The 14,242-nt window shown below is 39.6% G+C and overlaps 1 protein-coding gene across 3 annotated transcripts in view; it reads left to right on the forward strand.

Annotated features, from left to right (window-relative positions):
- RELN (reelin) overlaps positions 1 to 14,242 on the forward strand; it is a 285,956-nt gene that overhangs the window by 36,022 nt on the left and 235,692 nt on the right. For all 3 annotated transcript variants that reach the window (XM_068669848.1, XM_068669849.1, XM_068669846.1), the window contains exon 2: positions 9,012 to 9,122. In XM_068669848.1, coding sequence (XP_068525949.1) covers positions 9,012 to 9,122 — 111 coding nt within the window. The remainder of the gene's footprint in view (positions 1 to 9,011; positions 9,123 to 14,242) is intronic.

Raw genomic sequence — 14,242 nt, forward strand, 5'->3', positions numbered from 1 at the left:
GAGAGAGGAACAGGCATTTCTCAAGTGTGATTCATCTGGCCTGTTTTAGACATCTACATTAGGGTGAGATTTACAGGCTAAATGGGGTGACATAAATAGATGTGATGTTCTCAGGAGCTTTATATAGCAGTAGCACATATTCACTGGTCCACTGACTGAAATCTCAATCTCTTCCTTCCAAGAAAGCTGTCCCAAATGTGGGAATAAAGAGCAAGCCTTTCTCTGTGCCAGTCAATATTCAGTTTTCCCATACAAAATGCAACGCTTGCAGCTGAGGGTCAGTGGCTGAGCCACACAAACAGTGAAGTTTAAAATATTTTAGGATATTCAGGTGGGAAATCCAGGCTTGAATCCTCTCACCTAGATGAGAGCTTTAATTGCCCATTTGCTGGTTAGAAAGCAGGCTGCTATGGCAGTGGCCAGTCTGATCCCTCCTCTGTCAGGTCTCTGAGCTATGGCACTGTGTTTGCTTTTTCCATGACAGATGAATGAATTACCTTGCTGCTCAGCCTGGTCGCTCTGGCTATGGTCAGAAAGTTTCTGGTAGCTCTGGCTATGGTCAGAAACAGATCTTTAATACCTATTGCAACACAAATTTAAGTTAGGGATTTTGATGCATGAGAAATCAGGCTCCTGTGTCTGATTTTGTAAGGCTCTTCACAGGCCTAGCCATTGAACTCTTCACTTTTAGTGAGATGCAGTCTCTGTAGCATCTCAGATGTTTTAAAAAAATGACCAATCCTTCGTAGTTTAGGCATATAAGAATAAACTCTGCTTATATTTCTGCTGATGTCATTAGAACTGTCTTGTTAGGAACTTTCAAAAAGATGTTATAAGTAGTGTCTCTGCAAATAGTTCTTTCACAAGGCTGATAGGCTTCTCCTTGCATCATTGACAAATGATGTCTCTGTATATCATGTTACTGACATCTTGCCACACATCTGCAATCTATTTTCAGTTCTCTGTTGCTTATTACCAATTTAGGAAAGGAATCGAGACAAAGAGATTTGATGGAGCACTGGGCAGAACCATTGAAACCAGTAACATAATGCAAAGCAATACTTAGTTTGAAGATAAGCTGTCTAGGATAAAGTCCAAAACCTCTGTAATTTTCTTCCCTCCTCCCAAAACCTATTGGTAAGTGTAGCTGTTGATGAAGGCATTGCAGGTTAGTGATGGTGCTGTTCAATGTGCCATCAGTCCACCTTCAAGGAAAGTTCACTGGTGTGAGCTTACTATGTTGGTAGGGCCTTGGAAAACCACTTAAATGAGAACATTTTCATTTGTAAGAATGCCATCCCTCACCTACGCTTGTGTATTAAACCATGCCAAAATAACTTTCTTTTTTTCCCCTCCTCCCTGGTGAAAATCAAAACCAGTCTGAGTAAGAATCCCATGGCTTTATTCTGCTTTTGTTTTTGCTGGATGAGGTATAAATCTGTGACTCACACAGCTCTTAGGTATCTGTCTGGCATTTGTATTTGAAATCGTTGCATAATTGTGAGTTCCTAGATTTTGCTTTCTTTCAAAAGAAAAGTATTTCTGTGAAGTAAAGGTTAGTATGATGTCAACATATCTGTCACTCTTTCTTCAAATTTTCTCCTTTTCTACTAATACAGTTCTGTGTGCAATTAAGTGCATATACTTTCTGAATTCACATAACAATGGATGCTCCACTATTAATTTACAAATGTATTTATCCACACATTCTTTTGAATGCATACCACTAAAACTACCTGTGTAGATTTATACCTTTATAGATTACTTGTCATGGCGGTGTCTAAACAGTGTGCATTTGAATAAGGCATCAGAGCTTATTGTCTTCTTCCTAGCCACTTCATCTGTAGTTGACATTTCAGAGAGTGGTCTGGCATTTTAAGGAATGGGCTTGGTAGTTTTTATGCCCTCTACATTGTGGAATGGGTTTACACTTGAGCCTGTGTTTGGTATCTCGTATTTACTTTCAGACCCATGGTGAGCAAACCAGAAAGGCAAAATTCAGAACAGAGGGGGCACAGTGCAGGCTTTCAAGAGGCTTGTGTTGACGTGGAATTGCCCAGAGGTGGCAAGAGGCAGGTAGCCAGCAGCACACACCCCAGCCAGAGCACACTGTGCCCTCTGGGCTGCTGTTCCCATGCCAGGGACAGCCCTACTGCCTGACCATGGGCCAGTCCTGGTGCTGTGGTGGGAATGTGTCCATGGCAGAGATGTCTCCACTCTGCTTACTGCAATGAGCTGGTGCTTTTCTCATCTGTGAGGAGAACATGCAGCAGTAGGTGACAATCCTGGCATGAGGTGGTAGCACACACTATACCAGGTGTTTTTAAGGAAGTGTGACAATGACTTACTCTAAATGCTTGACAGAGAGATGTTGTTTGGGAGTGGTGACTGGAGAAGGTGTGTTAGCTTTGGTGTCCTCGTTGTCATTCTCCTGGCATGTTGTCTGCCTTGATCCTGTAGGATCGATAGGGTTGAACCACACGTGTTATCTGCAGATGAGGAAGTAGAAAATGAGATTTGGAGGATGGAGTGTCTCTGCTGGTCTCCTAGGTGACTCCTCCAATTTGCTCATGAGTTGGTTGTTCTTCATCTTTTGAGGTGAAAAAGTGAGTCACTGTGTTTGCATGCAAGCGTGCGAGCTGGGGTAATCCCATGTACACTGTTTCCAGATTGCACTCCCACTGCTGAATGCTTTAGGGAGTGTTAATCTCTGCTTGGTGCTAAACACAGTGTGACATTGACAGACTTTGCTGGATTTGCTGTCAGTCTCCATTTCTGTTGTAGTTGCCTGTGAAAGTCATGGCATTGTAGAGGAAGGGCAGCCTCTCTGACCGGTGCCATTGCACAACTGATATATTTTTGGGGGAGTGAAGGAAAAAAAAAAAAAAAGGAAAAAGAAGAAAAGAATGGCCTTACTATAAGTAATTTATTGTCTAAGAGGAAAGTTTCCAACCATGGCCCAGGTGTGCTGTGATGCAGTATTGCAGTACTATAAGGAACTGGCTTTGACCTTTAGAAGAACCTTAAAAACTGCCTGTCCTTGCTTTAATGCAAGAAAGTCTCATTTTCAGAGGTTTGCTGTCTGCAGTGATCCCATTTCTCATTTCAAACTTCTTTTCTGTTTTCTTCATGGTCTAGAAAATTGCAGTTTTACACTGAGGCTATGTGACTTGACTTACATAAACAGTTATGGGGCTTCAAAGATTCTTGTCTTTATTAATACTTTCTTGAACTCTGTTAAGTCTCCACTCCTGCTGTTTCCCACGTCATATCTGCATCTCTATATCTAGTCCTTTTTAAACTTACTGTCAACAATAGCAGCTGCAAGTTCAGTAGAATTTCTGCATGTATCAGCCCTCTTACTGACATTTAGCCGATGCTAAAGAGCAAACATTCAGTAAGACCCGTCAGTGCCATGTATCTCCTGGGATGATCTGCTTTGTCCATCGAGCAGTTTTTATGTCTTTAGAGCTTAGATACATTGTCTGTATTTTAAGCATTTTGAGTATCAATCATAACACAGCTACATTTTAGGAGAGTAAATTGGTCCCTCAGGAGAACATAAGGCAAATTTTATGCAAGTACTTAAACAGATTAATAGATTTCTATGGCAGTAAATGTCATGTGTAGCATGTAACACTGAAAAGGCATTGAATATGATGTTCATAGGCCAAGCTTCTCAGAAATATCTGAAAATGACTGCAGTTCAAAGCCTGCTGTTACGCTGCTATCTCCACCTGTGGTACACGTGCAGCAGCAGCTTTGCCAGCCTCCTTCCTCCTGACCTGCTTCCTCCTCGAGATGTGTCAGCCCCCGGCATTGCTGGAGGTGCCGCTGCACCTTGTCCCACAGGAGGCACCAAGGCCAGGGCTTGGCAGAAACCTGCTGTGTGAAGCGTGAGGCATCTTTGGCTGCCTCATCCCCCTGGCTCTCAATGAAGTAGCACCTCACCACTCCCTGGAGGATCAGGCCAGCCTGCCCGCATGGCTGGTCTCTGTGATTACTCTAGGAGAGCACAGCAGCGTGCATGTGCTGAGCATTCAGGGAGTTGCATTCAGCAGTTTTCTACAATTGTGAGTGTGTGTCTGTGTGTGAAAAAATTGAGGTGTGGGCTTCACGCCTCACGATTTCCAGAAATGCCATTGTCTGAAAAAGTTATATGACAGCAACCATTGTACGGAAAAAAGAGTAGGGCAAGGTGGCACTGGTGGATATTTCTGTGTTGTTTCTCTAGATATACTGCTGTTTTCGTGGATGTTTTTGCAAAAGAAACTGAAATTTTCCACCTAACCCATATGTTCCTATCCGCATAATTCAAGACCTGAAATTTTTCTAGAATCATAGAATACCTTGAGCTGGAAGGGACCCACAAGTATCATCAAGTTCAACTCTTGGTTCCACACAAAACCACCCAAAAATCAGACCATGTGTCTAAGAGCATTGTCGAAACGCTTCTTGAACTCCAGCAGGCCCACTGCTGTGCCCACTGCTCTGGGGAGCCTGTCCTGTTTGAGTCCCTTGTACTAAACATCTCCAGTGTTCCCAGCCCACTTCTACAGATGCAATTTCCTCTTTTCCATCACCTTCTCACTGCTGCTTTGCCTGGCCATTGTCTCTTCTTGTCCATCACTCCCCAGTTCTTCTCCAAAAAGTCTCTCTTCTCCTATTCACTGCATTTATCCCAGTGTCACTACCTTCCCCATCCCACTTCACTCACTGTTCTCCTGTGAGATCCTGCAAAAAAGATTTGCTTTTATGTCTCCTGACATTAAGTTATTGGGATGGTGCTGGTCCAACTTTAGGGGTAACTTCATTCTTGTGACACTTTGCACATTTTTGAGCTTTTTGAGAAATGATATTCTGCTGAATTTTTTTTCACAAGGCTTAGACTTTTGTTTAAGATCCCTCATTTTTGCCCTTTCTTTCCAACCAGCTGACATCACTTTCTGCTTTAAAACACTGAGACACTTCCCAGATAAAAAAGATCATTGGAACTGAAATCTCCACCAAGCACTTCTGCTCCTACAAAGCAGAGTAGCCAGACCGAAATACATTTCACAGAATTTTTTTCAACAAGCTCTGAGTCAGTACCCAAATCACCAAGCACTCTGAGAGTGTTAAGCGAGGACAGAATCTCCAGAAATATTTAGATGCTAAAAAAGAAAATGCCTTCATTGAACGTGTGTGAACTCTGAATTTTTCCATGTGTTTATAATTTGTCCAAGCTTGGAGAATATCTCTTACACCAAAGCCATACCCTTTTGAAATTTCAGTTCCTTTGGAGAGAAGGAACTGATGAAAGTGAAGAACACTGGAAAATTTTAGCTGGGGCAATGCAATCTTTCCCTCTAACCTCATCTCAGAAATGAATGAAGTGTTTGAATGAATTTTCTTCTTCAAATAATTCAATCAGCATGAAGCAGACACTTATAATGAAAAATAAAATAATTAAAAAAAAAAAAAGCCCAAGAGAGTAAAACTTGGCAAAGATCTAAGGATCTGAAAATAGAGGCTTACAATGGGAAATATTGGGCAACTGTTAAAGTAGCAGTTACCAACATTGCCTCTAATATTTGCAGTATGCAAATGATCAGAGCCTTGAGTATGTCATTCCCAGAAATATATTCTCAGTTCTTGTCGCTGGGTTATTTCGGGGCAGCCGAGGGCTCCCTACATATATCTGCGTCATGGGTACCCTGCTCTCTCGCAAGCTGCCTTCCCCTTCCAAGACCACTGGGTGAGAGAAATGAGCCAGGGCTCTCCACTCGCCCCAGGGCAGCAGCCAGGATGGGGTGGAAAGGCTGATGTCCCCGTTGCTCAGCTGGGCAATCCTCGGGGTTAGGGAGGGCTCCTCACATCTGTGCTCACCCAAATTCTCTTCCTAAGGAAGGTGTTGTGGAGGATGGCACAGGGACTCCTCGTTCTCCTTTCTGCCATCCCCTTTCAAAGTGCTACTTCATGCAATTGTTTCAGGAGTCCCGTTTGGTGTTGTGGAAGCTGTGTGGCCCACCAGGTGCTACAAGGTGGGTGCTGGGTCTGCACCAGGCCCCCCTTGCCACCAAGTGCCAGGTGCCTGGTGCAGCTGTGCCCCTCCAGGTGTTGTCTGTGGTCCAGGTGGGCCTCAGCATCATTCTGTGCTCTTGAAGAGCCAGATATTTGGCATCAACTGCACACAGCATGAGCCAAGGTAGAGGTAGAAACAAAGCCTGATGGAGGGGATCTCAGAAGAATATTTTTGTTGATCTTGGAAGGGGAAGCTGAGAGCCCTCAGGAACAAGCCCTAGCCCAAAATAAAGCCACGGTCCTGTTGCTGGTCTTGGTCTTTAGCACTTGGCATGGTGTGTCTTTTCTTTCATTTTATGTGAATCTGATATATTTCACCACTGGATAGAGAAAAAAGTCATCACTGAGAATGTCATGATTAATTTTTTTCCTCTTGAAGAACTATGAAATTATTCTGAAATGTATGACACGTGTATAATAACAGCCTAGTGCTCTGTTTTTAAAAAACGTGCTAGAGGCGTTGTGCAGTTTCCCAGAGGCTTAATGAGGGAGCCATACTGTGTTGGAAATTTTTCAACAATAAAAATTGACCTATTACATGCTCGTGTAAAATGAGGGTTGACAATCACACAAATATGTCCAAAATCAAATACAGGCATTGTAAAATATCACTTCTTTCCCAGAGAGAAACTGGTCACCTGTTCACAGTAGGGTTTTGCATTATATCCTATTCAGTACAGAATAAGATGCTTCCCCACAGGGAAACAAAATGGCAGTGAAGTACTGGCCCAGTGCCCTTCTATGAATGCTTTTCGCTGACTGTTTTGCCAAGTCTTCAAAAATAACGCATAGGCATATTTTTTCAACATATGTTTTGCCTTTTTGTTGCTATAAAAGCACAAAGGGAAGAAAAGGTTCTGCGTTATTCACCAGTTCATCATCAAAAGAAGAAGAATTCATTATTTGCTTGTTTGATTTTCTCCTTCCCTCTATAATACTTCTTTTATTTTCTAAAAGTCTAGGCCCTTTTGCCGTTCTTTTAAGACATATCTTAGAAGTGGCCACTTCTTAAAAATTGAGTATATAGCTCTGAACCTGCAGTCTGCATTCAGGGGAAATGTCTATTGTAAAACACAGAGATTTGGAGTTTTGGGAGCAGAAAAGTTGGATGCAGTATATTGAGTATACTATCAAATAATCAAGAAAGGAAGTTAATTAAATACTAAGTGTTGAAGAATAAATTAAATATGGTATATATTGCCCCTCAGAGCAAATTAAGCCACTGTCAATGTTTGCATGTTCTTTAGATATTTCTTAGTGAGTTTTAGCCAATGTAGCCTGAATGACACATTAAATGACTGTTTGGATTTAAAAAATAAAAAATTAATGTTACATCGCTGCATGTACCTCACCAGTAAATGTACTTGGAGTTATCTCACAGCACTGTGCTTCAGTTCCTTGGCCAGTCATGACGTTCCAGCAAGATAAAACAATTTGGGGAGGAGGAACGTGAAGTAAAGAGAGGTCAGACTTTATCAGCAATCTTGTCAAGTACTGATCTCTTTGTGTTAAGGGATTAAAGTATAAAAGCAGAACCAGGGTGGTAACTCAGTATACCAAACTACAAATTATTGGACTCTTCTTCAGCAGGGAAATGTTTTTGTGTTTTTGTTTTGATCTCCTTTCAGGTTCTTTGCCCTTGTTAATTTATACAGTTAAAAAATATATATATATCCTATTTGGTAGGACATAGATTTGCAATGTAGTTTGTAGTTTTGTCCACATTTAAATAAATACAGGTAAAGATTTACAACAAATAACATTGAAAAGGATGAAAAAGGTTAGGGGAGAAAGAGAATAAAATTTACCTAATTGTAAAGCTAACTACTTTTTTTTTTTTTTTTTTTTTGGAGGGGAGGGTGAGAGAGGGGAGCATTTCCTTGTTCTGATTTTCAGTTCAGAGGTATATGGATAGGATATTATGAAGCAAGAAAGGTTGCGTGCTGCTGAAGAGAAGTCAGAGAAGTCATTCTGGCTATAAAGGATATTGCATTTATATAATGGGAAAAACCTATCACTGAATAATTTAGGTCTTTCCAAGACAGAACCACTGAAGCTGATAACGTGTGTAGAGGGATACAATCTGAAGGATGCCAAAATAAAAATGTGAGAATTAGTGTTTATAAGAAGTAAATAGGTATTGTGAACAGTCAGTTTTAACAAAAAATACCTAGATTCTATTGTTACTTGTAGAAGTTATTTGATTACTGTTAATATCTAAGAATCTCTTAAAAATGTATTGAGTTATTTAAATTTATGTAATCTGTAATGACAGATTACATATCTCATATAACTTAAGTGTACAATACTATAATACAATATAATATAATCCCAAAAGAACAATATCAAAACAATCCTGGTTATTTCATTGCTTTTACTATATTCTAATGTATTGACAATTACTTACAAGCCATATATTCCAGTGCTGTGTTTTATTAACTCATGCATTTAGTTTCTATGGTATAGCTTAGTTTTGTACTGCTAACAAAGGAAGCTTCCCAAGTAGAGATAGCCACCACTGCTATTCACATGTTCATTTCAGATCCTGTTGTAGTGCTCAGTTTCTGTCTGGTGCCTGCTGTAGATGATTGCTGGTACATGACTTATGATTCATTTAGGAATAGAAGCTGACTCAAACACCAATAAACACCAGTTGTTTACTTGTAAAACAGTCAATTTTCTTTAAGTAAACCCTGAGGAAGTTGCAAAAGTGCATACTGAAACTTGGCACTCACAGCTTGAATGCTGAGCAAGTTGTTTGGGAAAATTACATGGGAAAGCCAATTTAAAGTCGCTGAAGTGTTGTAAGTATTGGGGAATTAGCCAGATTTGTTGTACAGAAGGTGTAGCTGGGATCTAGTTCAATGGCAAGAGTCTGTTCACAGAATGTGTGTAGGGTTTTAAATACTGCTTGTAAATAATTACACAATTTATTTCTCTCATTTCAGTGACTATTTCAACAAGTACCTTCTTTGATGGCTTACTGGTGACTGGCCTATACACCTCTACCAGTGTTCAGGCTTCCCAAAGTGTTGGTGGTTCCAGTGCTTTTGGATTTGGTAAGTCTGGTGTAATTCATGTTCTGCAACCCAGGCTAATTAATACTCGGTCCAGTGCTTGGTGAGAGAACATCAATAACAACATGGTTATTTACACTATGATTTAGACTCAGTAATCAACAACACATGAAAGTCAGCGGGAGTCAATGAGATAAGGCAGTGGCAGTTTTTAGGCAGCTTGCATTCCTTCCTCCACTTTCTCTGTCTTGGGTCAGCCCTGTATACTGATTTTTGGTATACCGAATTATATGAATTTTAAAAGAAGAAAAACCTCAGCAGCTGATCTGGGCAGAGCAGCCTTTTATAAATTGGGTGACATTTGGTATAAACTGAAACATTTAGCTCCAAGCATTTAACTCTTCTTGGACTAAAAAGCTGATTCCTTTGAGCTTAATGTCAACCTACTTTTTCAATCCACTTAACAATAGTATCTTCCTTAAAACTGGAATACTGGCCAATGTATTTTATATAACCAATTATTTTCCATGTGGGAAAAAACAGAGTTGTAGTACAAGCGATAGGAAAGGTTTTTGTGAAACTTTTATATGCTTCAGGTTCTGCTGTTGCATTCAGTGGCAGAAGCCAAGCCAACTGCATTAAGGACAAGCACTTTTGAAAACTACCCTCCACATTTCTGCAAGTAATTTACCACTATATGTTCATCAGGTTGTTATTAGGTAGTATTTTTTATATTTTTACAAATAATCTTCCAAAAAACAAAACATTATCTCTATGATACCATGGTGATACCTGGTGGTGATCATGTTTTCTTGCATATGAAACTTGCTTGGGCCTGTGAGCATCATACAGCAGTGGTATACTTGGTCATAAATGAAATAGTGTAATGTAAGTGAGCTCATGTTGTAAATAACACATTATTTAAAATTGTGAGTTGAGGAATACCTTGAGAACAGCTCTACTCCTGTTAATAGCATCAGTGATTAACCTCAAACTGAGTAAGATAAAATGAACAAAAAGATGCTTTTTTTCTGGAAGAAGCAATGTTGTTCTTTCTCATTGCCCACTACTCTGAGTGGGATCTGTCAGGGTAAAAGAGGAGGAAAACACTTAATGGTGGGAAATTTCTGGGGGACCAAATGGCTGGCAAGCCTATCTTTCCAGAAAATAGGTCTTTAGTTCATGTCACTGGGGAGATCTTCACTTTGTGCTGAAAACTCACCAGGCAAGACATGCGTGCCATGTTTAATCACACTTAAATAATTTAAGAATGGAATGCAAGTAAAATATTTTAAGAACCTAAATAACTTTGTGCATTTACCAGAGTAGGCCTGCATTTTTTCCCGAATTTGTATCTCTATTTGTGGAGAGGGGCTGTTACAGGGTTTCTCACTTTGACAGACCTTATACTACCTTGAGATGAGTGACAGGAAAAAAGACATAGCCTGTTTCAGTTTGCTGAAGGTCACTGTATAGCTCTGGAGGTGTTGCTTTGACCATTCCATTGCTGGTAAGATAACCAACAAATAAACCAGTTCCACATGTTCCAAAAATAAAACACAAGACTATGGGCTGGGTAAGTCTGAAAGGCAAAGTGATGTGCAAGCAGTCAGGCATGTGACTGATGGCTCCTACCATGGAAAATTACACAAACTTCTTTCTCCACTCTGCAGTAAGAGCTGGACTCTTCCAAAAAGCATTTAAAACATGTGACTGATCTGCACTTAAAACTATTTGGTACTTTAAAAGTTAACAGTAATTTTAAATTTACAGTCTGCTGTTGAAAGAAAGAGTAGTCTCTACAGTATGTTATATATAATTTAATATCTTAGCAGGTAGAAATGGAATTGTTTCATTTTCTGAAGAAAACTTAAAGCACTTTTTCAAGAAAGCCTGGATCCATCTGTTGTGTCATCATTTCTAATTAGCAAAGAAGCTGCTCCTCCTTTCCAGCAAGTGATTGGGATGTTCACATTAGATTCAGCTTGCTGGAATTAATCTTTTTTTTAAATGTTGAGAACTGTGTAAGGTTCAGAGACAAATCAAAGATTTGTGTGGTTTTAGCATAGAGTGGGTGGGTAGACAAAGATGGTTCTTTAAAAAAACAAGCATAGCAATATTCTGAAATTCGGTTGATAGTAGTTACTTACAGAGCAAGGAAGAATATTTTTTCTCCCTTGTAATATTTCCACTGAAATACTCTTGTCTGCATTACACAGGTCATGCTAGATTATCATAATCTTCTAGTCTGCCCCAACTCTATGAATTCTTCCCAACATACACAAATCTGTCTTTTGTGCCATAAGTTACTGTATTGTGGCTACAATTATCTTTTAATTACCTAATTTAGGAAATCACTTGATAGACACACAATCACTGTCAGTTACCGCAGTTAGTTAACCATGTCAAGAACTTTGAAGAAAACAGATAAAATGATAGTACTAGCAGGTTTAATTACAAGGGTTATGAATTCTTTCTTTTTAGTATATATTGTGCAGCCAAAGAAATAGTTCGTGTTTTTTGTTTGTTTGTTTGTTTGTTTTTTCCTGTGGGATTATACCAACATGAAACTTGCTGAAATATTTATTTGGAAAACTTTTTAACAACTCCTGGAGGGAGATATGAGTCAGCTTTGGGGAATAAAATTAATAGTCATCTTATTTATTCATCTTTTGTCCCAGGCTGAACCATTGTCTGGATTCAGCTAAAGTAAAACTAAATCTGTAAATCTGAAATTAAAACAGGGATAAAGCATAAATGTATAGTGGAAACCTCATCAAACAAATTGTGATGGTCCCTAGAAAAGAAATTGTCCCCAAATCTAACTTTTAGACAGTGTTGTTTTCTTTGTAAGATCCCTTTGATGCAACAGATATCCTGAATTGCATCTCTCCAGTATTGTTTCCACTCTCATGTCTGAACCTGTGGGTATCTGAGACTCCTTTCCACTTCCTTCAGTATTGCCCTTAAAGCTCCATTCTTGCTTGTCATCTCCCCCTTTTTCAGGCCATATCATTAACACTCCGTCTCTCTCTCTCGGCACACTTTGGACTCATGAAAGATCTCTCCATCCCTGTGTGTCCTTGCTTTTTGCTTGCTTTCGACTCTGACAGCCCTTGCTGCTCTTTGTTTCTTTTCTACATCTTGTGGCATTTGCTAGCTGCACTCGGGGGTTTATCAGCCCACTAGGGCTACTCTCCCACATGGCCAGGATGTCCATATGGTCATTTGGGGGCTCTCACTGCTAGACTTCTTCCAAAAATATAATAAAAGAGCGGCATTGAGTAGTACCACAAAACACATTTGGAACCTTCAAATGCAGTGATGGGGTTTAAATGGAATGATGGCTTCCAAATGAAATTGAGGTTCAGTGGTGCTGGGGAGTGGTAGGGGGACTGATACATAGTCATAAGTATGAGAAAGCAGTTCAGCTCCTCCACAAATATATGGACTTGAAAGCAAGAAATGCAATATCATTTATGCAATTAAAGGAGAAGATTAGAGCATAATCCCTTAGCAGCGATAAGGAGCACTGTGTGCTGAGAACCTGAGTCTGTCCTCATTACAGAAAATATAAGCCACAGTTACACTAAAAAATTTATCTAATTTTCTGTAAAATCATAGTTAACCATTACACTAATGTTTATATTTTAATGAGCACAGAATAAACAAGCAATTTTACGATAATGCTCACATATACATTAGCCTTTTAACCTAAATTTAAAAGGCCCTTTAGAAAGGTTCTGTTATTTATGGTAGAGACAGTGGATCCGAGGCTCTCCCTGCACTGGGAAGTTTCGCTACCAGTCTAAGTGACTAAAAAAAAAATTGGGGTATGTTTTCTGTGTAGGTTTATACAACTTGTAAGTTACTATCTTTTAAAACAGATGTCTCCTTTCCACAGTGAGGTTATAAACTTCTGGTGAATTTTAGGTTTTGGTTAACTCTGTGAGCTACTTTGTAAGAGACTATGAGAGTGATGTTATCTGGAAACGTTTTAGTGCGTGAACAAGACACTAATTGCATGTGCTAGAAAACGAAACAATCAAACAAACAAAATAGTATATTAAAGATCATCTTTTAAGAGTATATGAAAGATCATCCTTTAAAAGATCATCATGAAGTTTTCCTGTTTTGCAGTTCTTTTTTTGTATATTATGAAGGTTGTTGCCATTCCTGTAAGTAATACATTGAGTCTTTGAGATTTAAAAAATAAAATAATAAAATAAAATAAAATAAAATAAAATAAAATAAAATAAAATAAAATAAAATAAAATAAAATAAAATAAATAGTTACAAATATTCCTTAAAGTATGGTGAGTAATAAATTTTCTAGAAAAATGCCTGGAAAGAGCAATCATCAGAAATAATTTCTTGGCATCACATTCTATCTCATGCTGTTTTAAATTACTCTGTTCCCTTTTGACAGAATTAAGGCAGTCTTCGCATAATCTTCTGCTCAATGTTTTGGTTACATGCATATTTTCATTCCAGACTAAAACCAAAACCCCTTTAACTTTATGGCTGAAGGATCTTTGTGATCTGGTTTGCAGGTCACTTGTAGTCTTAGGGCAGGGTTACTGCAGGTGGGAGTCATTGATGGTGCTTCTGATCTCATCCCTGGAGGAAGAAGGGCAAAGAAGGTGCCCAGGTAGTAGACGGGCACCAGAGTGCCATCTCCAAGAAGGTACAGTGGGATGTACTCTGGTTGTGCAGGTGGTACCTTGGTCCAGACTGAGCACTGGAGACGTAAGAGGAGCCCATGTGCTCCCCCTGCTCCTGCACTGGGCATGTGGTTTGGAGCCTCCAGAGGCTCAGTTTTGGCATCATTTCGTGCTTAAACACTGTTGGTTCTGGGGCAATGTTTTGCTTGCAGATTGTGACAGATAAAAGAAAATATCCCCCGCTGACATTTTAAGATGGAAAAAGGCCAACTGTTGGATTTTTATTGTTAGGTGAGCCCACAAAGCTGCTCCCTCCTGCTCAGTCTTTGCCTCTCCATGCTTGCTCACAGCCTTAAAAAGTAAGGAATAATCGGCAAATGCCAGCTCCTGAGAATAAGTTTTCAGCTATGTACATACGACTGCTCTTGAAGTGCAGTTCTATAACTTACTGAAATTGCTGTGGATCCCTGGTTTACTTTGTGACAAGCCAAATGGGCT

The sequence above is a fragment of the Anas acuta genome, chromosome 1, assembly GCF_963932015.1.
Source record: "Anas acuta chromosome 1, bAnaAcu1.1, whole genome shotgun sequence".
In the NCBI taxonomy this organism is placed as follows: Eukaryota; Metazoa; Chordata; class Aves; order Anseriformes; family Anatidae; genus Anas; species Anas acuta.